At 46.4% G+C, this 24,426-nt stretch overlaps 2 protein-coding genes across 2 annotated transcripts in view; one reads left to right on the forward strand and one right to left on the reverse strand.

The window, feature by feature from the left end:
• Positions 1-16,965, forward strand: part of Adam17 (ADAM metallopeptidase domain 17) — a 40,770-nt gene extending 23,805 nt beyond the window's left edge. The window contains exons 9-19 of the mRNA XM_051205949.1: positions 3,248-3,392; positions 3,507-3,595; positions 5,328-5,480; positions 8,051-8,250; positions 9,372-9,475; positions 9,658-9,792; positions 11,410-11,540; positions 12,378-12,456; positions 13,436-13,524; positions 14,967-15,017; positions 15,300-16,965. Coding sequence (XP_051061906.1) covers positions 3,248-3,392; positions 3,507-3,595; positions 5,328-5,480; positions 8,051-8,250; positions 9,372-9,475; positions 9,658-9,792; positions 11,410-11,540; positions 12,378-12,456; positions 13,436-13,524; positions 14,967-15,017; positions 15,300-15,650 — 1,527 coding nt within the window. The 3' untranslated portion in view covers positions 15,651-16,965. The remainder of the gene's footprint in view (positions 1-3,247; positions 3,393-3,506; positions 3,596-5,327; positions 5,481-8,050; positions 8,251-9,371; positions 9,476-9,657; positions 9,793-11,409; positions 11,541-12,377; positions 12,457-13,435; positions 13,525-14,966; positions 15,018-15,299) is intronic.
• A 27-nt stretch (positions 16,966-16,992) lies between these two features.
• Iah1 (isoamyl acetate hydrolyzing esterase 1 (putative)) lies at positions 16,993-23,686 on the reverse strand. Its single transcript, XM_051205951.1, is given in 7 exon segments — positions 16,993-17,845; positions 19,225-19,346; positions 20,511-20,669; positions 22,167-22,315; positions 22,744-22,772; positions 22,774-22,797; positions 23,573-23,686. Coding segments are annotated over 7 exon segments (747 nt in total). The 5' UTR covers positions 23,654-23,686; the 3' UTR covers positions 16,993-17,662.
• Positions 23,687-24,426: the final 740 nt, after the last annotated feature.

The raw sequence follows: 24,426 nt of genomic DNA on the forward strand, positions 1-24,426 counted from the left end.
CTTTTCTGGAAAATGATGTGGATAGTCAGTGTATAGGCTTTCACTGTGCTGTGTCTCAGGCCTCTCTAAAACTTCACCACAAGTCTAAGGGCAGTACTGGCAACTGGTATTCTCAGGAGATGCAATGACTAACTACATCAGTGGCATATAATCTCATCCTTCCAATAAGGAGCCAGGGACAGCCATGACCTTGAAAAACAAGTGGTTGAAGCCTTGTCATCAAAGTTGGCACGGGTAAATGTGTAAAAAGTGTGTGAAGCATAGAGAAAGACAAAGGTAAGAACATCAAAAGAAGGCACTCTTTGGCATGGAACAGCTACTGATTTTTGTATATTTGTGGCTACTTCAGGAGAAAATAAACATATATGTGAGTGTGTGTACGTGCACAGATACATACTTACCAAAGAAGCTGTGAACATGTCTTGGCCAGCACAAGTATAACTTGAGAGCTATAGAAATTTAAACATTTTATCTTCATTCTGGTAATAAGTTTGAAAAGTGTTAGCACCCTGAGTGCATTCTTAACTTAGTATACTGCTGCATGACTCCAGCATCTGTGCAGATCACTGCTTTGTTGTAAATTGGCTTTCTATACTGGTTGTATGGTAATTTCTGTTGCTGCTATAGCAAATGCTACAAACTTAGCAGCTTGGAATATTTGGGTGGGTTGTTTTTTAATCTCGTGGTTTTAGTGTGTGTGTTCTGGTAGTGGGCTAATATAGGTATTTTGCTTATACACCCACAAGACCAAAATGAAGTTTGGAAATTAAAAGTTTTTATTGTCCCCTCTCCTTCCCCCCAGATTGAGACCCATTATGTGCTGTGTCTGTATACTACTGGTTTATGCCAGCCAACCTGGCAGATTGAGATGGTATCTTTTTGTTTTGTTTTTCTGAGACAGGGTTTCTTCTGTGTAGCCCTGGCTGACTTAGAACTCACTCTGTAGACCAGGCTGGCCTCCAACTCAGAGAGATCCACTTTGTCTCTGCTTCTGGAGTGCTGAGATCAAAGGCACTTGTATTGTTGCTTTTGGGATAAGTCTCAGCAAATGTAACTCAGCTCCACTCCTGTTATTAGCAGAGTACCTGGGAAGCCTAAGCCATTGGCATTTATTTTGTCATAGCTCTGGAAGCCAGCAATACAAGCTAGAGGTATCACAGGATTGGTTTCTGCTCAGGCCTCTCTTCAGCATGCTAATATTTCCCTCGGTGTATGTCTGTGTCCTTACCTCCTCGTGTGAGTGATGCTGTTCTTGAATGGTGTATGCTAGCATTCTTGTGGCCCTGGATTTGGATCCCAGCACTGCAAAGCAACAACTGAACAAACCCTCCCCCAAAGTCACTTTTGTAAGGAAACAGGTTATCTCTAATTATGGCCTATGAATATGTCCCCACTGGACCTCACTTATTTCAGGAGAGGCTTTGTCTCCAAATACAGCTGTCTTTTGAGTTAGTCAGTGCCACGGACTACCCCAGCCAAGTATGAGAGTCCCTGGGATTAGGGTCCTCAAAGACTAGGTAAGGAAGGATTCAGCAGTGACAAACAGAAACACAGAGGCAGTTTGAGTCTGAGTGTATTTTGCAGTTCTCAAGCAAGGCTTTTTATAATAAAACAAATATTTTCTTTCGTTTGCTTCAGTGAAGCAAACCCAAATGACATCATTGTTACTAGGCACAGTAACACAAATCATTCAAGGCTAACCAAAACAATAAATCAGAAAAATCATTTAAGAATAACTGGCTATTTCTTAGATCAGGCTAATACATTTTTATGGTCAGTTATTGTTTGACATCTGCTACCCAGTTCTTTAAGTTTTTGAAATATTGAGCTATTTTGACTCTTATTAAGAAGCTTTCTTTACTAAACATTTAAACCCATTCTCGATGATACATGTACAGCCCTATGAAATTTTATTGTTGGGAAAGTTTTTGTCTTAATACTTATGTGAATGACATGAATGATTTGAAAAGCACTGGTTTTCCTAGAGACCACGTCTCAGGGGCTCATGGGACTGTTTCTTATTTATTTCTTCTGTTTAAAATGTCAGCGAAGGCTTTCAGGAACATTTCATTAATATGAGAAAAGAATAAAAGAGCAGAGATTGCCACAAGAACTATGGCTCAATATTTTTCTCTGGCTGAGAAGTTTCCACCTCAGACTGTGGAACTTGTCACACAGAATCTACTGGATTTGGTGTGATAAGTCAGGACTAGAACATCAGTATATGAGCTGTGATGATCATAGTTAGGCCCATTCATCAGGTGTAGATGTCTTGTCCTGGGTTAGACTTCCTGCTTGCCAAGCCAGTTGACCCACCACACTGCTTTCCTTTTCTTTCCTTCAGCCCCCAGAGAAGTCCTAGAGCCCCAGTCACCCTGTTGTCAAGGGACTTTCAAGGTCCCAGACAGCTGTCCTTCATTCTGTACATGGTATTCCCTGATCTTTCATTTTAAACGTGTGGGGGTGTGTGTTTGTGGGGGTGTGGGTGGGTGTGTGTGGGGGTGTGTGGGTGTGTGTGTGTGGGGGTGTGTATATGCTAAGCCAGGATCTTCCAATTGGCCTTTAATTCAACAGAGTTCTACCTGCCTCTGCCTCTCAAGGGCTGGCATTAAACATTTTAAAAGTCATGTTTTTTTTTTTTTTTAAAAAAAACTGTAATATTTTGGATTGTTAGGGTAAACAAAAAATAAAAGACACTGAAGTAAAGCCTGTGGGTGTGGGGCAGGGTAGAGGTTGGGAATGAATCTGTAGTGTTCTTTAAAATGGCTTTAAATCTTTGATTTGGTACCATACAACTAAGTATGTCTGCTTTTCCATAAACTTACATTTGTACATTTTTTAAAATAATTTGTATAATTATAATTTATATCCAAACAAAAAAATCTTTCCCAGCCCAAATAATTAAAAATAAAACAACCCTGGCACAGCGTGTTAAACTCTTGAAATACTTTGACCTGCTGTAGTGTGGCTCTCAGGAATTGGGGCTGCTCTGGTCCTGACTAGGTCTCTGTGTGGAGGAGCAGTGAATTCAGAGTAGGTGAAAAGTTGCCTGCGTGCTTGCTGCCTACCACTCCACGAGCACTGTGCTTTCTATCTGCTGGATGGGTGTGACCCAGGGAAAACAATCCCCTTCCTTGGGTTTGAGGACTTGTAGGTGTTTGAGCAGAGCTGCAACTGTTCTGTAGTGTGCACTCTGACTCTGGTATAATGGTAATCTAATGAAGAACACCATATTCTCTCTTTAAAGCAATTTAGCTTTGATATAGCTGAAGAAGCATCTAAAGTCTGCCTGGCTCATCTTTTCACGTACCAGGATTTTGATATGGGAACTCTTGGCTTAGCTTACGTGGGTTCTCCCAGAGCAAACAGTCATGGAGGGGTTTGCCCAAAAGGTAAGTCTCATTTGTGCTGTCATGACCCTGAGAGAGACGAAAGAGAAGGCTGACTGGGTTATGTTTCAGTTCTGTTTTTAAGAGACAATTTAGTCTGTTTCCTTTTTCCTTTAGCTTACTACAGCCCAGGTGGGAAGAAAAACATCTATTTGAATAGTGGTCTGACTAGTACAAAAAATTATGGTAAAACCATCCTTACAAAGGTATGTTTCTTGATGTTTTATTTTAAAAAATAATTTTATTAGAATGTTTTTATATTTGTGTGTGCATGTTTGAGCATGTGTGCATGTCCATGCACAGGTGTGTATAGCATAGGTTCCTCCTAGAGACACTAGAAGAAGGTGTTGGAACCTTGGGAGTTATAATAGGTGTTTGACGGCCATCTGATAGCAGTGCCGAGAATTGACCATGCAGCTTCTGGAAGAGCAACAAGTGCTGTTAACCACTGAGCCAACTCTTAGCCTCTGTTTTTGTTTTTAAACAGGATAGATTTGGAGTCCATTGCATTAGCCCCTGTTTGTGATCTTTTCTTCCTAAGATATTTTTGTATCTTGTGTTGGGGTCTGGAGATGTAGCTCAGTAGAGTGCTTGCCCAGCATGTACCATATAAAATCAGGTACAGTGATGTGTGCCTGTAACCCCAGAACTTGGAGGGTAGAGGTAGGATGTTCAACATTTCCAGATTGCCCTCAACTCCATACTATGTTCAAGGCCAGCTTGGGATACTTGAGACCTGTCTCAAAATACAAAACAAAACAAAATCCCCTTGTTTCTCTGTAGATATATCTGTTCACATATGCTTTGCTGCAAATAATGGAAAATCCAGTAAACAGTCGTGGCCTAAACAGGCTTACTTTTCTGAGTTACTTGCCTGAGGTAGCCCTCCCCGGGTTACACTTGTACATTCAGAGATGCTCTCCTCTGGGTAACCCTGGTTTTCCTTTAGCAATGCCTTTCTGAGCACCAGTCTCCTGTCCTCATGCTGTAGCCTCACAGGCACAAAGTGGTTCTTGTCTCTGTTGCAGCAAGAAAAAGAGACTAGAGCTACTGTAGGTTGTCCTTACACTGTAGGTTTTCAGCAAGCCTCCCCTGTCAGTTTCTGGTTGTATGTCCCTGGACATATAAATGCCCATAGCACCAGCGCAGGAAGGTAGCTTTTTAACTGAATATTTTATAAGGGAGAAGCCTGGCATGGTGGTGGACATCTTTATTCTGAGCACTTAAGAGGCAGAGGGAAGTAGATCCTGAGTTTGAGGTCAGCCTGATCTACATTGTGGAAAATACATCATACTGTGTTTGGGGGAGCCTTCAGCTTCCAGCCGTCCTTTGTTCCCCTTCCCCATCTAAGCATGCGGCAGTCAGGTCAGCTTTGGGTGTGGTTTATCAGGCTTCATCCACCTTATTTTTGTCTTTTACTAGTGAATTTAGTGTGTCTGTGTGTGTGTGTGTGTGTGTGTGTGTGTGTGTGTGTGTGTGTGTGTGTGTGTGTGCGCGCGCGCGTGCTCATGTGTGCCAGTGTGAGTTTATGTGCATGCAGAAGCCTGCATATTTGATCCCTTGAAACGGGAATTACAGGTGGTTGGAATTGAACTGTTGAACTGTGAAGTGCAGTAAGCACCCTTAACCACTGAGCCATCCCCTCCTCCCATTACATTTATTGGGGCAGGAAGATGGCTTAGCAGGTAGATACTATGTAAACTGGTCCAACCTCACACATGTATTTTGTGCATGTGCTTGCTGTCTCTCTCTCTGTCTCTCTGTGTCTCTCTACACACACACACACACACACACACACACACACACACACACTATGATGAGTGTGTGTGTGGACTGCTTATGGAAGTCATTCTACTTCTGCTTAATCTAATAATGTAGCATAGGCTCAACTGGCAAAAGCAGTTGATGGTTACATGTTTTCTTTGCCTGGTTCTTAAGGAAGCTGACCTGGTTACAACTCACGAATTAGGACACAATTTTGGAGCAGAACATGACCCTGATGGGCTAGCAGAATGTGCCCCAAATGAGGACCAGGGAGGAAAGTACGTTATGTATCCCATAGCTGTGAGTGGTGACCATGAAAACAATAAGGTACGTGTGTTTTGATCGTTTTTAGTGTAGGGAAGAAGTCCGTGTGGTGTTACTAGGAAGCGGGCTTGGTAAAGTACATATTCCTTGATGTTCTTCCTAGAGATGGAACTTGGTGCCATTTGGACAGTTTTGTCAAGTTTGGTCACATGTAAATGAGGTTTCATTGTGACAGTTACAGTAGTGGCTTTTGTTAGGGGCCTTCTTTTGAGGGTGTTTGACTCGGCCTTAAAAATGACCTGACAATTTACAATTTATTACTTGTTTTAATTCATGGGTACTTCCCAGTTTGCTGTTACCATTCTCCTTCCCTGTTCCTCTTCCTCTCCTCCTCCCTCTGGCTGTACTAGGGATTAGATGTGTCTTAATACAGCTCTTAAAAACAAGTGATAAATATAGAAAACCTGTGACATCATGTGGAAGCTGGTGAGGGGACATGAGTATTCATGAAACTGTTTTGTCCGTTAACACACGTTAACGGACACCTCTGTAATATGATGTATAAAACATCCAATGAGGAGAGACCCCTAAACCGTCACATAAAGCTAGTGGCTTTTGCATTTGACTGCTCCAGTGGTGAGGGTGCTGCCAGGGCTTAGGGACCGTTTGCCTTTGTACACTCGACTGCAAGGGAAAGCACATGATGCTACTTCCTCCTCTGAGGAATTCCCCAGGGGCCTTAAATGGCCTGTGAGAACTTGCTGGTGGGAGTGGAGCGTGGGCAGAGCTGTCAACGATACACGGTTGGTTTTGTCCTTCCTGCACCCATCGCATTTAGGACACATATTCTCCGTGACAGTTGAGTTTTCCCAACAAATGCTTCCCCTTATTAAAAAATACTATGCATGCATCTTCTATGTTTTAGTTTTCTTTTTTTTTTCAAAAAATCTTTACATTTACTTATTAACGGGGGTCATGTATGGTTGCCATGTATGCAGCTCAGAGGATAATTTTTGGGGGGTTGGTTCTTTTCCTTTCACCTAGGGATTGAACTCAGGTCATCAGGTTTGACAGCAGGCTTCTTTTACCTGCAGAGGCAGAGCCATTCATTTCCTTGGGCTAACATGAGTTAGTTACCATTCATATTCTCTCTCTCTCTCTCTTTCTCTCTCTCTCTCATATCTCTCTGTGTAGTTCTGGGACTTGGTGTGTAGACTAGGCTTGAACTCACAGAGAGATACTCCTGCTTCTTGTGTCCTGAGTGCTACAATTAAGCTTCTTCTGACCTGAGTGCTACAATTAAAGGTGTACACCACCATGCCCTGTTCATGGTTTTTTTTTTTTTTTTTTTTCTTTTCCCCCTCTCTCTCTGTATTGCTTTGGACATGGGTTTCTTGATAAACATTTTTAACCTAGGTGGGAAGGACCACAGGTCAGACATGATGTGGTTCTTTGTTTCCCCTGGTCAAACAGCCCTGTTTGCTACCAGATGGGCCGCCGGTGAGAGAGCAGTTGCCCTGAGGCGCTACATGAGCTGTGCACACTGAATCACTGGAAAGAAAGAAGGGATGCTGAGGGCTGTGAGGTCCCTGAAAGAAAGCGAAGTGTAGATACAGGTGCACACAGGAAGAAGACTGGCATTTAGAGATGGTGGTTGGAAAGCCAGTGACAGACCGGTCACTGTGTGCTTGCACTATCTAGGCCCTGGAGACCCATTGCTTGAGGGTGTAACTGCGAATGAAGAGGCATTCTTACTGCTAGTCACTGACCATTTTGACCTGTGGGGCATGGCGGGGCACTCCTTTAACCCCAGCACTGGAGGGAGGCAGAGCCGGGTGGATCTGAGCTCAAGGCTAGACTGGTCTATAGGGCATTCCAGGCTGGCGTGAGCTGCACAATTGAGACCCTTGTCTTAAGACAAAAACAAAGCCGAACCCATTTTGTATTGAATAAAGGGAAACAGTATTGCATCTGACACCAGTGAGAGGGGATTCGATGTCACAGGTGGACAGTAGCCAGGATAGCCAGGCTTCTATGCTGGATCCAGTTTTATCCTCTAACACGGTGTTCTCAAACTTCCCAGTGCTGTGACAACTCCCTCATGCTGTGGTGACCCCAGCCATCAAAGTATTTTCATTGCTACGTCATAATTGTGATTTTGCTGTTATGAATCGTAATGTAAATATCTGATATGCAGGATATCTGACATGCAGCCCCAAATGGGTCTCAGTCCACAGGTTGAGAGCCACTGCTCTAAAACCACAAGATGGGTGGGCAAGCAAGCAAGATTCTACAGAGGCGTAGGTGACAACCAGCAGTGGCCCATTGTTTCAGCTATTTCTCTACGTCATTCTGTTCCAGGAGCGAGTGAAGTCATGCTTGGCAAATAGGCAGTGCAATCAGTGTTTTCAGTAAATGGCTAAACACATCAACAAGTAACTATTGGGTTCTTCTGCATTATTCTACTTTAGTAGTTCCTTACTGTGGTAATCGAAATTACAGGTGACCACTTGACATATCACTCAGTGGTGGCATTGTCACAGTTAGTATTTGTATAGAAGCACAAAACCTATTTGGGAATGAGTTTATTTCATCTTGTTCTTTTTTGAACATGCCCCCTTTTTCCTCTTAAGATGTTTTCAAACTGTAGTAAGCAGTCCATCTACAAGACCATAGAAAGTAAGGCTCAGGAGTGCTTCCAGGAGCGCAGCAACAAGGTGTGTGGCAACTCCAGGGTGGATGAGGGAGAAGAGTGTGACCCAGGCATCATGTACCTGAACAACGACACCTGCTGCAATAGTGACTGCACGCTGAAGCCAGGTGTGCAGTGCAGGTGAGAAGTGTTCCACAGAGGTGACAGGAGACCACAGTGCATGTGCACTGCTGGGTGATGAGGTCCAGATAACAGGAGAACACAATGCAGGCACTTGAAGTAAAAGCGTATATGTTACAGCATGAGATTGTGTAAGCACAATACTTTATGGGAAATATTTAGACCTGTTTAAAAACAACACAAAACAATGCTGACCTTGCATGCATGGCCACTGATACAGCATTCCCTTTTGTGTGTTGGTTTTATTAAGTTTTTGAGACAGGGTCTCATTATGTAGCCCTGGCTGATCTTGAACTCTATATAGACTGACCAGGCTTACATGGGACTCATAGATAATCACCTCCTAGTACTTAAGTTTATTTTTATTTTAAGACTAGGCTTGGTAGTGACTGTCTTTACTAGCTATCTCATTGGAGCTTAAGAACCTCTGAAAAGCCAGGAATGGTGGGGCACACCTTTAAGCTCAGTACTTGAAAGGCAGAGAGATGCAGATCTCTGTGTCTTTGAATCCAGCCTGGTCTATATAATGAGCTCCAGGCCAGCCAAGGCTACACAGTGAGACCCTACCTGGAAAAAAGAAATCTTAAAACAGTTAATTCAACAAGGCTACTCATGGTTGTCTTTTTCAGTAGCAAAATATTGGAACAATCTAAGATGGTAATATTAGAATACAAATTGTTACTGTGTATCAGTATAATATAATAATGTAGAGTGCTATGTAATGATACTAAGTAGATTCCATATTAGAAGGTACTTACATGTTCATTTTTTAAGTACCTGCTGGACCATTGTTTGGTGAATTATTCGTCTGTACATTGTGCCTTTTAACTTGTAGATTATTGTAGGGAGTGGGATGGGACTTGGGCCACATTGTTTCATAGGCACAGGTGCATCCCTGGGTTTTTTCTTAATTAGTTAATGGAAACAAAAGAAGACCAAGAAGGTGATTGCTGTGTGTCCTCTCTCTCACTGCATTGTGGCACAGACAGCACAGCAGTCAGGCTGTGTGGCAGTCACTCGGCTCTGGGCTCTTGCTTCAGGGTTGAGGTCACTAACACAGCCATAGCATTTGATGTTGGGCTGCCATTGGCATTGAATGGTGTTTGTCTGTTCTTCCGTAGTGATAGGAACAGCCCTTGTTGTAAAAATTGCCAGTTTGAGACGGCCCAGAAGAAGTGCCAGGAGGCTATTAATGCTACTTGCAAAGGCGTGTCTTACTGCACAGGTATGTGTTTCCGTTGCTTCTCCAGGTGTCCTGTGGCATGTGAACATGTATTTGAAAATCAGGGTCAAGTTTCCTTTGGGTGAAAGCAGCCCTGAGCCCTTGCTGTGTGCTAGTGTGTGGCAACTGTTTTGTCCTGGGACTGTTGGCCTGGACTGATGAATGTAATTGGTGTTTGCCTCCAGGGAATAGCAGTGAGTGCCCCCCACCAGGAGATGCTGAAGATGACACTGTGTGCTTGGACCTTGGCAAGTGCAAGGCTGGGAAATGCATCCCCTTCTGCAAGAGAGAGCAGGAACTAGAGTCTTGCGCGTGTGCTGGTGAGTGGTTTCTGACTCCTGTCCCTGGAGGAGATCTGTTTTTTGTCTGTTGCTCTTTGCTGCTCATAAAGGGGGGGGGGGCAAGCAAGAGGATGTGGAAAGCAGCAAGGCATGTTAGTTTCAGGAGGCAGAGATCCCTGTGCTCAGATCCTGGCTCCCCACTCCATTTCAGACTTGTGGCAGGCAGACTGGCTTCAGGGTAGACTGGGAAGTCATTGAGGGGAGAGGGAGGACTGTCCTCCTACCTCACATGCCACATAAAACACAAAGGTAGCAATAGTCTGTTCCCATGGCACCAATGAGGGAACACCTTGAATTTAACTAAAGCTCTCTCCAGGGTCTAAGTCCTCTAGGTGGGATTTTCAGAATTGTGTGTGCACGTGTCTTCCCTGTGCATGAATAATCAATCAAAGGATCACTTGGGGGTGGGGTGTTTCAATTCTCACCTTGTACCATGTAGGTCTCAGGAATCAAACTCAGGTTTTTAAGTGGCAGTCGGTGCCTTTATCTGTTTTGCCCTGTGGGTGGAACTTCTGATGATGCCATCCAGGTCTGCCAACCTCTCATCCTGTTGGGGCAGCCTGGAAAAGCAACCTATTTACTGCTACCCTCATAGTTCTCCTTGGATTCCCATGCGCTTATTTTTGGAACCACTAGGTCTGAAGGGAGGCCTGGCTGGACTCCAAATTCCCACTCCACTGTGGAGCTGGTGGATTGATGGCAGTTCTCTGTTCTATATAGAGACATCAGCATTAAATCATGAGGCTGGGAACGCATCATACACTGGAGTGAATGGTTCCTCCTGGGGGCGGGGCAGTTACTGTAACAACAGCAGACTCAGCAGCAGATCACCTGCCTAGCATGCTGTAAAGTAGCACAGCTACCAGGAAATGATTGCATAAATGACAACAGGCTTGCAGTGCCTTGGAAAGGCACAGTCACAGTGAACCCCTGCTTGCTTTGTGTCCTTCTTGGTTTTTTCCTGAAGAAAGATAAACTTAGATTCCCCCCAAGAGCAAATGCAGACTGTGGCTGGCAGGTTAGCTTTTCATTCTGAGTCTACACAGCTCACTGGGTACTGACTGTTGACTTCTACCCCAGGTGGTGTCTGTCATAGCTGCATTGACCCAGGGTAGGATAGGCTTTACACTGGGAAGTCAGAGATGGGAACTGACAGGGTGCTAGGAACACTGGGTCAGAGGGACAAACCTGCAGGGTTTGGACAGAGAATACAGTTTGGCTTTTAATCATCAGACTTTTTTTCTTCTTTTTGAGACAGAGTTCACTTTGTAGACCAGGCTGGCTTTATACTCAGATCTGCTTCTGATCCCCAAGTGCTGGGATTAAAGGCCTGTGCCACCATACCCAGTTTTAACTTGAAGAGCTGAGGAATTATGAATTCAGAAGCTGTTAGGTGAATATGGAGTTTTGGCCCCATTATTTTTCATGATGCTGGACACAGAACCCAGGCCCTCACATCCACCATGCAGGCAGGCACTCTGACTGAAACCCTCATCCCGGGGTAGGATCAGCTTTTACTATCTGGGAGTGAGATCAGAGACTAGGAGTCATAGAAGCCTGTGGTGGACACCTGTGTCAGCTGGGTTTGTCTTTCAGACACCGACAACTCATGCAAGGTGTGCTGCAGGAACCTTTCCGGCCCGTGTGTGCCCTACGTTGATGCAGAGCAAAAGAACTTATTTTTGAGGAAAGGGAAGCCCTGTACAGTAGGATTTTGTGACATGAATGTAAGTATATGTCTCACCTTTTCTGTAACCTTGGGAGTCTCTCTTGTCGGGGGTTATGCATCTGTAGAGATACACGGGGTCTGACTCAGGTAGCTTAAGCAAACTCCATCTTTCCTACTCCGCCTCCTTCAGAATTGCAGCTTGAGCAGCTTTGTGGTCTGTGACAATTGTCCAAGTCAGGAAATCAGGGCTCAGTGTCAGCTGTCTCTACCATAAAGCCCCACCCAAGCCTGCTCTCACATAGAGTGTTCTGGTCTCCAACAACAAAGAAAACTAGGTTTCCTCCCCAGGACTTCTAAGTTTTGAATTTCAGTAACCCTAGAACACCTGCCTACTCCGCCTATACCATCCCTATCTATGCATATTCAGTGAAAGCAAGCACTGGTCACAGAGATCAAAAGGTCCTGTTTGTGTTTGGATTGCCTCTGGTGGCAAAATCAAGTACTAACAATACAAAGGCTTTCCTGTCCACCATGTGTATGATCACTGTCATTCTTACTGGCTCCTCTGAGGAAGACGGTTTTCTTGAACTTTATCCTGGTTATTCTAAAAGTAAACTTTTAGGCTGAGTGTGGCAACACACTCCTGTATTCTTAGCCATCAGAAAATAGACAGACCCAGTTTTGAGATACACAGGATGCCCCTGCAAACACCCTTATCCCCACCAGTGCACTAAAAAATTTGAGACTAATTGTGAAAGTGCTAATGACAGGTATCTTCATACTGGAATTACCTTCCAGTGTTCAAGGTAGGCCCCCCCCCCATGTGAAGTTGTTTACATGCCCATTGTTTTTCTGAGGCTTTGTTAGTCCTAAACATGTTTGTTTTCCCCTCCAGGGAAAATGTGAAAAACGAGTACAGGATGTAATTGAGCGATTCTGGGATTTCATTGACCAATTGAGCATCAACACTTTCGGTGAGTGAGTATTTCCCCATTATTCACCAAGATCTCAGCTCATTTCCACCGTGACTCGGGTGTGCTTTCACAATTTGTGATCCTGCATCAGAGGACTGAATATTCACCACATTTGTTATGAAATGACTGTTGGGAACTGGAGAGATGGCCCAGGGTTAACAACACTGGTCATTCTTCCAGAGGTTCAATTCCCAGCACCCATAATTACCTGTAACTATAGTCCTAGAGAACCTGACACCCTCTTCTGGCCTCTCAGGGCACTACATTCACATGGTGCACAGACACATGGTAGGACATATAAAAACAAAGGTTTGAAAGCCAGGTGGTAGTGGCCCACGCCTTTAGTCCCAGCACTTGGAAGGCAGAGGCAGGCGCATCTCTGTGAGTTCGAGACCACCCTGGTCTACAAGAACTAGTTCCAGGACAGGCTCCAAAACTACAGAGAAACCCTGTCTCAAAAAACTAATAATCAATATAAAGGTTCAAAGCCAGGCTTTTAATCATAGCACTCAGGAGGAAGAGGCAGGTGGATCTCTGAATTTGAGGCCAGCCAGGTCTACAGACTGAGCTCCAGGACAGACAAGGCTGTTACACAGAGAAACCCTGTCCTGAAAAACCAGACACACCTTCAAAAACATTTTGTTGGCTAAGACAAAACTCACTACAGGGCCACTCTTGTGTATCTTGCAGAAGAGAGTGGTCCAGCTGAACTTGGTTCAGTCTGTTGACCCTGTTGATGCAGGAATTGTTTACCAGTGGTGGGTCTGTTTTTGCAGATGGCAAAAGACTACTAGAGAATTTTGCTGTAAAAAACTAACCTTCAGGTCATAAAGTATTGTCATCTTAAGCATGTTGTGCTTGGTCGGTTGGCCCCAGGAACAGAGGAAGTAGGGTAATAATACTCTAGTTCCCTCACCCCCGAGCACTGCCTGGCATGATGTATATGGCTGAGACATTCACTGTTTGGAATTATTCACAGGAAAGTTTTTGGCAGACAACATCGTAGGGTCCGTCCTGGTTTTCTCCTTGCTATTCTGGATTCCATTCAGCATTCTTGTCCACTGTGTGGTAAGTCTAAATTTAAGTGATCAAACATTTTACAGAAATGTTGAGCAGCTGCAAACTGAATGATAGATATAAAGTGTTGCAGTGCTATCCTGAGTGTTCTAAGATGGCTTACCTCGAAGCCTGCCTGACGATCTTTGAATAAAATGGAAGCTGGGTGCTTAGCTCAGCTAGGAGAGAACTTCCCTAGGGCTGTGTTCCTCCTCCCCAGCACCGATAAACTAGGCACAGTAGGCCACATACTCAGGACATAGAGGCAGAAGGACCAGGAGGCTATCCTCAGATCCATAGTGACCACAACAGTAGGTACACTCATGTTCTTTCCCCAGGACTTACATGGTGAATGGAGAGAATGGACTCCCCAGGGTGGCCCTCAGCCTCCACAGGTGTATAGTTTTTTGTTGTTTTTTAAGCAAACAAACAAAACACAAATTATACTTTGAACACAGGAGAGCATTTAGCTGGACTTGCCTGGGGCCTGTGTCTTGTATAGTCAACATGAGTGCTTTTTAGCTGACTTGGTTATAGGGGAGCAAATGTCAACACTTTCAGGAATCCCCATGTACTGTGTAGATACTGACATTATCATGTGTGGTGGCCACATCTTTACAAATAAGTTAAAATTTCAGGTACTTTACAAATTGAGTTTAAAAAATTGACCTTACATGAGTAGGTAGTGAGTGCCTTACATATGCAGGGTGCCTCCTGGCTTCTCCCACAGTGTGGACACAGTGCTTATGGGGTGCGAAGGCTCTGGGGCACTTGTACTGAGGCAGAGCTGCCATTGTGGTGATGGAAAGTGAGGACAGCAGCACCATCCCTCCCAAGGGTTTATGCTGTGAAGTTGAGTAGATTGTATGCACATTTAAAGAAGGTATACAAGTGGACCATGAAGCTGACCTTGATTTCAAAGTAAAGCAACCGAATGGTGGTTTACTTAGTGGGGCCTTTCCCTTTCAGTTAGCATTCAGCCTCCTGCAGAAATAGTGTGGGGATCAAGAGTCAGTTCTGTGAAAGGCTATGGGTTGGGGTAGTGAAGTCAGGACCGAGGGAGCCCGCAGTTACCTTTGCCAACTGTCCAGTGCACCAGCACCATGGATGGGGTCTTACCCTGGCAGCTTTGATAGATGGGACTTAAAGCACCCCCTCTCCATGTATCCAGGCCACCGTTTGTGAAGAGCAGCACTTCCTGCCTGGGAGCATGTGGGTATAGCCTGCTTGAGTGTGTTCTCAGCTAGTGAACCTGTCCCTGGGTTTCTTTTTGGTAGTGCATGGAGGGGTGGCAGACAGACCCAAGGCTCAAGCGTGCTAGGCAACTGCAGGGATGAGCCATGTCTCCCTGCTGCCTCTATGTAGTTGAGGGTCTTAGATCACTCCAGGAAGCACTACTGCTTGAGGGTTGGGTTCCCTTTAGTTTTAGTGACATTTTTACTTGTTCTTTCTAGGATAAGAAACTGGACAAGCAGTATGAATCCCTATCTCTGTTTCACCACAGTGTGAGTATACACAGAAGACAAAAAGAGCAGCCTGAGCAGAGCTCTTCCCTCCCGTGCTAGGGGAAGGATCTGGTTGGGTGTGACGTAGTCGCTTGCTCAGGTGGAAGGCTAGAGAGGAACCCTGGTTTCCTCACAGTGCAGGTGGTGACTCAGCCTCTCAGCACTGGAGCTCCTGCCCGCCTGCGTGGTGGAGCCTCACCTAGCACTTGAGCACGGCCCAGGCCTACTATGGGGTAAGGTTACAGCCTAATGAGCTCTGATTCATTTTCCTCACCTTTCCAGAACATTGAGATGCTGAGCAGCATGGATTCGGCATCTGTTCGCATTATCAAGCCTTTCCCTGCACCCCAGACTCCAGGTCGTCTGCAGCCCCTGCAACCGGCCCCCATGATGCCGCCAGTGTCTGCGGCTCCAAAACTGGACCACCAGAGGATGGACACCATCCAGGAAGACCCCAGCACAGACTCGCATGTGGATGACGATGGCTTTGAGAAGGACCCTTTCCCTAACAGTAGTGCAGCTGCCAAGTCTTTTGAGGACCTCACAGACCACCCTGTCACCAGGAGTGAAAAGGCGGCCTCCTTTAAGCTGCAGCGTCAGAACCGCATAGACAGCAAGGAGACAGAGTGTTAGTGCTCAGCCACACCCTCCAGGACAGGCACATGCAGATGCTAGAGAGCTGAGCTAAACCAAACATTGTGACAACCCAAGGAACATGAAGCAACTTACAGGATGCCGGTCATGTGACGTGACCTTCCTATAACAACCGGTGTAGGTCCTTGAAGGGGTGAGGTCAATCTGGCTAAGTTCAGGTTTTGGGTTTTTTCTCTTTTATAATCTAAAATCTCCTTTGACCTGTGGTGCAGAAGTAGAAAATAAGGCTGCACGGATGCTTGGGGACAGTCTGTCTGTCTACACTGCAAGGGCCCCTGGCCACAGTGAAACACTGGGCAGGTATTACCTAGGGTAGCTGGAATATACTTTCTTATTATGTTTTGCCTTCAAGTAAAAGCAGAGGAACTAGCTGTATGTATACACTGTCTCTAAATATGGCCTGTCTTGTCACTGGAACTTTTGCAGATATAAAGTCCTGTCTACACTTAGGGCCATATTGACTAAGAACGGTCCTGTCCAGGATGAAGACTCTAGCTTCAAGTGAGGTGTGCAGTAATAGCCACGAGAACTTAGAGATGACCCATTCACAGGGTAGTTTCTCTGCCTTACAAAACAAACCAATATTGGGCTGGAGGATTGGGCCAACAGTTAAGAGTGCCCGGTTCTATTCCCAGCACCCACACGGTAGCCTTCTGACCTCTGTGGCACCAGACATGCATATGAAACACAGACAAACGTGGGCAAAATACTCACACATAAAATAAAAAAGCCAAGTGCTGATACAGTTTCAGAACCCAGCCGGGAAGAACGTGATTTGTGGTGTTGTAAGCTTGAGCAAGCGGCTCTTACCAGACCCAGCTCTGGACAGTGCTGCCACTCTCCACCTGGGGCCCAGCCCTGGAAGAACTATCTTCAGACCCAGCAAGACAGCCACATGACCTCCGGCTTTAGTGCTTCAGGAGCCTGGATGCAGCGCACTTACTGTGCGGAGGATAAAAACCATTACCCTGAGTTATGATTTCTATAAAGTCTAGTTGTAAAAGCATTTGTTCTAAGAGTTAAAATGTGCTCACCAGCCAACACATTTTAACCAAGATAACTTGTAAACTCTGAGGACAGCTAACCAAACCTGTGCCTTATCTCTGAAGATGTCTGTTACACTAATACTTGAACATGTACCTTGTGGTATTTGCTCTTTTAACTAGCCATGATAGCCTTATATTTTGAGGATTTTCTATAAGGTGAATGGGGTGTGTGGGTGTATGTATGAATCAAAGTTCTTGGCAGAATATAAGAAAAGCATTTTTTATAAAATTGACCCTTTTTAAACAAATCAGAATTGTTGTTTTTTTTTTTTTTTTTTTTTTCCATGTACAGTATTAACAAGCTGCTCAGGGTATATTCTGTAGCTGTGGTCTGTTGCTGTTTCAGTCAATAAATACTGACCATCAAAACAAAATGGGTCAAGAATAACATTTGCCTGAAAAATACATTATTAACATTGGCAACTGTTAGTGGGTTTTTTGAGCAAGGGGCTGGAGAGATGGCTCAGTGGTTAAGAGCACTGGCTGCTCTTCCAGAGGACCCAGGTTCAATTCCCAGCACCCACAAGGCAGCTCACAACTATCTGTAACTCCAGTTCAAGGGGATCTGGCAACCTCACAAAAACAAACATACAGGCAAAACACCAATGAACTTAAAAAGTCATGAACAGGCCGGGCATTGGTGACGTTCGCCTTCAGTTCCAGCACTCGGGAAGCAGGTGAATCTCTGATTTCGAGGCCAGCCTGGTCTACAGAGCTAGTTCCAAGACAGGGTTTCTCTGTATTGCTTTGGAGCCTGTCTCAAAAAAAAGTTATGAACAGAAGTTAAATCTTGAAAAATATTCAATTTCTTGGTATTTATGAATCATCAGTTTGAGGTTATATACATGATGAACAGTGGTTCTTAGAATGTTTGTGAATTAACAACTGAGGTGGTACCCATGAATGGCAGGAACCGCTCCTACTTGGGAAGGTTTCCCAGGCTGACTAATGGTCTCCGTCTCCCAGTAGACTTAGCTCAGGCTTTGTTTCCTCCACATCGTTCCAATAAGGAAGCAGCCACGGCAGAGAGGAGATCTTATTGTCCAGCAGCGGCCAGAGGTTTAAGAACAGAAACTCGTTTCCCTTTGGTGATAAATGCAGGCCATCTGATAAGTAGGATGAGAAGTCCTGTAGGGAGAGGAGTGATGTCAACTGTGACATCATCAGACCCTTCCAGGCCCATGGAGGAGAGGTGGATTGAGAAAGGTGGGTGGGGGAGTTTAGCATCTGGTTTGGGGACCGTGGGCTGACTTTATATCTTTTGTCTACATACAAAAACCAAACAGCTCTGAAGAACAGAACCAGCCAGGGTAGAATGGGTCGATAAGCAATTCATATATCTTTTGTCTACATACAAAAACCAAACAGCTCTGAAGAACAGAACCAGCCAGGGTAGAATGGGTCGATAAGCAATTCAAACAACAGTCTCCACTCCTCAGCTCCTCCCTGGGTCAGCATCACCAGGGAATGAATACCCCCAGAGAAGAAGCATTTTACTAAGGGATACACTGTAGGCCAGGGGAAGCGACTCAGCAGCGTGCGTGCTTGCTTAGCACTGCTCGGTCCCCAGCACCCCATAAATTGGCAGTGCACCCCTGTAACCCCAGCAACCCACTTCCAGGGGCAGAGGTGGGGCGTTAAAAAAATTCAAGGCCACCCTCAGCTACAAAACAAGTTCGGGGCCAGCCTGGGATATGTGAGGCCCTGTTATAGAAGGGCTAAAACAAACGTGTCTCTGTCTGACTGTGCTGCTTATATGCTACAGACCAGGAAGGATGTGGAACCTGCCGTTGTTGCTGTCCTCACCCTAACATGTCACTGCAGCCTTGTCTGGATGTCACATAGCTGAAACCTTGCATGTGACTTTAGAGTCCTCCTTTCCTATCAGCTTTATTCATGTTTTAGGCATCAAACTTGGCCTCTTTGCTGCCCAGGACTCTGGATTCGGGTTTACTCAGTCGTCTACAGAAAGACAGGTGCTTGCTTGCTCGGTTCTACTTTGTCCTAATGTGGATAATGCTGCCAAAAAAATATGTGGACAGCTTGTCCTGTCAGTGCATGTACACACCATCCAGCTGCCCTCCTGAGTGGCTGGCTGCACTTGACAAGTAGCTTTTTCCATATGTATTTGTCTTCAGGTTTTAAAGGCAAAATAATTCAACTAGAACGGCATCTTAAGCTGTGGATTTGTTAGTGAAGGTATGTCACTGTTTCATCTGAACTCTGCCCTGCACAAACTTGGCCATTGTTGTGTTCTAGAGTAACCTCTAGCTGAGGTTCTGGCTGCCCAGTCTTTATGCCCTTCTTGGTGAAAAGCATGGCTGATGTTTATGTCTTCTGAGACACGGTTTTATGTAGCCAGGCTAGCCTTGAACTGACCCTTCTACCTTCACCTCCTATGTTCTGGGATTACAGGCATACCTCACCACGCCCATCTGAAGAACCCTTCCAGGACAGCTTCTCCTCTGATCCCAGTAACCCTGAGAGGCCTGAGGAAACCAAGATACCTGGTTGTCCTTCTGCATCAGGGTCCACAGGTCAAGGACACCGGTCCCACAGTCTGTGGCCACTCGTAGACACGCATTAGCATATTCACCGGCAACTGAGTTACGGCGGTTTAACTTGCAACCTGTTGGTGACAAAGAACATCATTGGCAAACTTACTGCAGGTCCTTACGGAACTACAGTGACTAGACCGTTTCTAAGTGCCACTGATGCCAGCCTTCCTGGGGGGCTACGACAGTGGCCCTGCTCTCACGGTGGAGGACAAAGGGCAGAGCGGGAGAAGCAGCCAGCTGTGGCATCTAGAAGCTTCTAAGATGGTCAGGGTGCAGAGTTGAACCAGTTAGAGAGCAGATCACAACGAGATGGGTAAGGGACATGGCTGGAAATGTTGAGGCCATGGCATACACACTGCCACTGAGCAGCCAACAGCACTGCAGTAATGTGAGAGAAGTCGACAGCCTGCAGAGACTAGTCACTGCCAGAGCCTGCTACCACACGCTGTGCCCGTAAACAACATGCTCAGCCATCCTGAGGCTTTCCAGATACACGCCATAACTATCGCATTCATGCACATTATAGTATAAAATGTACACACTTAGTCAAGTACATGCAGCCCACCTCCCAGGCTATGAGGGCGGGAGACTACCCAGGGTAGGCGGCCAGCCACCCAGCTTAGGGCCAGAGCTGGGGACAACCTCCAAAGTGCAGGTGGGGGACAGGAAAAGATCTACTTTCCCCTAGTTTTGACAGCTGACCTGTGTTGAAAGCCATTTAAATGTGTCCCAGTCAAACCGTCTTCGGATCCAGGCCACGGAGACAAAGTCCACAGTACACAGTACACCTTTCCAGTCAAGTGTGCCAGCATGACAGTGACCATGCTGAAGGGACAAGGCACACAGGGAAGGAAAGTGGAGGGATTTTACCATCACTCCCTTCGCCAACTGCCAAAGGAGGCAAGACGGGAGCAGCTCCTAGCAGCTGAAAAAGGGGTCACCTGCAGAGCTCGGCTGCAGGCACCTTCCCTGTGCCAGAGGAGAGCACCTGACAGCCCCAGATTCGGCTGGCAGTGGGCTTTGTGTGCACCATGGAAGTGGCAACTACAGACGGTGCTGGGACAACGATGCCCTCCTGACCTACACCAGGACCCCTGCCCCACTCTGTATAAACCAGGCTAGAGTAGGACAACAGGCGTTGAGCTTGTGAGTTGGCACTCCAGCTGACGGGGCCCTGGAATGGAAGCCCCCAGCAATCACAAGCAGCTGTGACAGGCCAAGCATGCTTTGTTCACCTTTCAGGATGCATTCCTTCTCCCAGGCTGCTTCCAGCGGGGGTGGGGTGATGAGAATGACTCGCTCCTCAGGGATGTCCACAGACCTCAGGTACTGCACCATGGCCCTCAAGTTTGCACTGTACTCATCCAAGGGGACGTGCTGCTTGGGGTTCTCATCTGTTCAAGACATGTACACCTCAGTCTGAACACTTTATGAGAAACAACAAATAAGGCAAATATGTATTCCTTTCACTTGTTAAAAAAAAATTGGTCTTTGAGACAGTTTCTGGCACAGACAGGTTCTAAATTCACTACCTAGCTAAGACAGAGTCTTACTATGTAGCCCTGATAGCTTGGAACTCACAGAGATCCTACTGTCCCTGTGCTGGCCTCCCAAGTGCTGGGAAGGTAACTGAGCTCAGTGTACACACTAGGCAAGCAGTCTACCTACTCTTGGACATCCTCAGGCCTTCCTGAGTCTTATTGTTATTGCTTGTTTGTTTTGAGACAAGGTTTCTCTGTGTAGCTTTGAAGCCTGTTCTGGGATTCAAACCAAGCAGGCCTCAAACTCACTGATCTGCCTGCCTCTGCCTCCCAAGTGCTGGGATTAAAGATGTCCACCACGATGAGACAGGATCTTACTCTGATTCAGGATGGCCTGGACCTTGCAGACATCTTTCTATCCCAGCCCCCCCCCCCCCCCCAGTGCAGAGACCACAAGCATTACGCCCAGGCAGGAATAGACTTTTTGCAAATTTATAAATACTTGAGAACCAGAAGACACAAAGAAAAACAATTCCCTCCCTGTAAAGCCAGTTAGCTATTCGCTCACAGCTCGGGCCTCAGATGGGCTAGGGCCTTTTGAGCATGCTGGTCTTTTCTCTAGGTTCCCTATTGTCAGTAAGGCTGGATCTATAGGCTGTGACATATAAGACTGCCCCAGCTCCCACCCTGGCTGTCACTGGCTAGTCACTTAACCATGTCCTCACGGGAAATAAGGGGAATGAGAGGCTCTGCCTCTCAGGACAGCTATGTAAAACTGCACCGGACTGCAGAGGCTTGCTTGCTTCCAGTCAGGCTAGCACACAGGCAGAGCTCTCTGCAGAGTCTATGCAAACCACAGGAAGAAACAAAGTTATCCACGAGACTGCCATCTAGGCCGCTGCTGGTGATTAGATGTGTTCCTGGTCAGTCAGTCTCTGTAACATGTGTAATTTATGCAATTTTTCCCATTAACCAAAATACCAGTAACGGGTCAACCAGGTTGGCACACCCCTATCATCCTAGCACTTGAGAGGTAGAGGCAGGAGGATAAACTAGCCTTAGCTACCTAGTGTGTTTGAGGCCAGCCTGGGCTACAGGAGATGATGTCTCTAACAAAAAGATTCCTTTTTCACCAGTGAGTGCATGCCCTCCGCTGCCAACTGCATCAACTGAGTACACTCCAGTACAGGAACAAAGGAAAAGTAGTTGCAGGTGGGCCAGCAAGGCAGCCATGTGGAAAACGAGCCTGGAGTACCTGAGCCAAATGTAACCACATCAAAGCCCAGAGAAACCCATGTAGGCAAGCCCTGGGAATGCACTGTTCTCTGGGAAACTCGACTGTGAGATACATATAAACATGGGTTAGCCTGAGTCCAGGAAAAACAAAGTCAGTTTAGAAATGTCCTTTACCTTTGAGTGTGGCATCATTGGCACCGAAGAAAATGGTAACTGCCACTGGAGTTTCCTTGCTGCCCCCTTTACTAATTAGTCTTGGGAGGATAATCTTGGCCCATCTGGTATTGTAACCAGAAAACCCACGATTCAGAACATCACATTTTCTGAAAGAAAATTGTTTCAACAACAACAACAACAACAAAAAGGGGTTATGAGCAAAGAGTGGCTTCCTTGCAGTGTTCAGAGCCTGCCCAGCCTTCTCATATCCCTCAGTTAGATATGGATCCCATACAAGGGGCTAATTCTGTTCATGTCTGTGGTGGCTCAGGGTGCATCTAAAATGGATTTTTCTGACAGATGTTAATCTGGGCAAGTACAGAATGCTAGAGACCGGCTAACAGGCACCCTGGCCAACCCAAGTGCCACCTGATTTCACACGGTGGCAAACTTGATTTTGATGAACCCAAGTGCCTGCCTGGTGTTCCTTTAACCGAGGGAGAGAAAGGACCAACAGATGAAAACACACTGTGTCTCCACTCTTCCCACGAGGCCCATTAGGAAGCATCTGAGTAAATCTGGGAATTGTTCTCACCTGACAAGTCGGTCAGCCAGTAATGCGCCCCCATCCACCTGGCTGGAAAGAAAACTGAAGAGAAAAGCTAGTTACTATCCACACAGCCAGACACAATGGCAAAAGTGGTCGGGTCGCCCTTTAGATGCAGGCTAGTCTTGACACAACCCTGGGCTTCTTGCCTTCCTTGCTTGGGAAGGGATCTTGTTGGTCACTGTGGCTTCACTTGGTAGCTGTCTGGAAATGCAGTTTTCTTTATCAATGGACCTGAGCCAACTATCTATATTTTACTGTGATTTGACATTAGAGACATCTGTTATCTATACAGGGAAACTCAGCTATGTTGGGTTAGATGACATCGTGTTATCGTCTCACTTCTCCACAGATGAAAACCAAGGAAGCCAATTTCCTAACAGGGCAGCCCTCTGGCAACAACGTGCCACCACAGCCACCTACAAAAACCTAAATAATGTCAATTATTAGGGAACGCCAAGCCTGGGTATTAGAAAACCACGGGAAAGCGGGTTTTCTGTCTGCCAGAGGGAAGGCATTGTGAGGAACTTCCTTAATTGGGAGTTAATCGGTCTCAGATGACAGGATTACTTTTTCGTACTAGTCGGCTCAAAGTTCAAAGTGTCCTCGGGGAGAACCCGCAGGAGGCTGCGGGAAGCGGACTCGGAGAGGCCCCGGCCCCTCAAAGCGTCTCCCCCCATGGTCCCCCTGAAAAGACGTGGACTTGGCCCGGGCGTCCACACCAGCCCGCGAAGGTGCACGGCCCTCGTAGCACGAGAGGAACCGCGCCAGGTCCGCCCGGCACACGCGCAGACACAGCTGAGGGTTCGGTGGGTACCTGCGTGATGGAGTCCCCGAAGAGCAACACCCGAGGCCATAGCAAAGAGCTCCCGCTGGCTGCCCGCTCACACAGCGCCATGGTAGCCAGCTCCGGGCGGCCGGTCTGCGCCGGATGTGGAGGCTCCGCGAGGGGGCGGGGCCTCGGTGGGCGGGGCGGCTCTGCTCTCCCTCCTCCCGCGGGCGCTTCTGGGTCGGGTGAGTAGGGCTCTCTTAGCTGGCTCACCCCACCCCCAGGATTCCGGTGGCCTGGAGACTTGAAAAGCTCAGGGTACCTAGCTTCAGGCTGGCGGAGCTGGGATCTGCTTCAGCAGGCGCACCTGCCCCATCACTGGCCAAGTCCGAGCCTCTCCTTCCCTACTAGCCTTGATGGACACAGTAAAGCGCAGCTTTGAAAGCCAGAGCTGTTGAGGGACCCTCATTCCAGTCCACCAGACTCGATGGCATCGTGCCATTGCATTAAAACGAAATGCTTAGTTTTATATGATAAACGTTTGCATGATGTTGGGCCCTAGACTTTTGATATGGGCCAGACACAGGACTTGGGCTTTTTTTTTTTTTAAATATTAATTGCATTCTAAGGAGGTCAGATAAAGTGCAGGAGTGTCTACACACTTAGGAGGGGAGGTACATGGGATAGCTTCCGTTGGCGCAATTCCGTAGCTTGATAGTATGCTCTGAGGGTGAGGCACCAGCAAGCTCCTGTCTCTGACCTGAGCGCGCAGCTCCCCGAAAGGGGTGATTTTACAAACATAAGAATTTCTAAAGGGGCTAGAGAACGAGTTTCAAACCTGTGGCACAATATTTGCCTTCAACTGTGAACATGGACCATGGCTTTTCCTTTCTGCTGGAAGA

This window comes from Phodopus roborovskii, unplaced genomic scaffold, assembly GCF_943737965.1.
Source record: "Phodopus roborovskii unplaced genomic scaffold, PHOROB, whole genome shotgun sequence".
Taxonomy (NCBI): domain Eukaryota; kingdom Metazoa; phylum Chordata; class Mammalia; order Rodentia; family Cricetidae; genus Phodopus; species Phodopus roborovskii.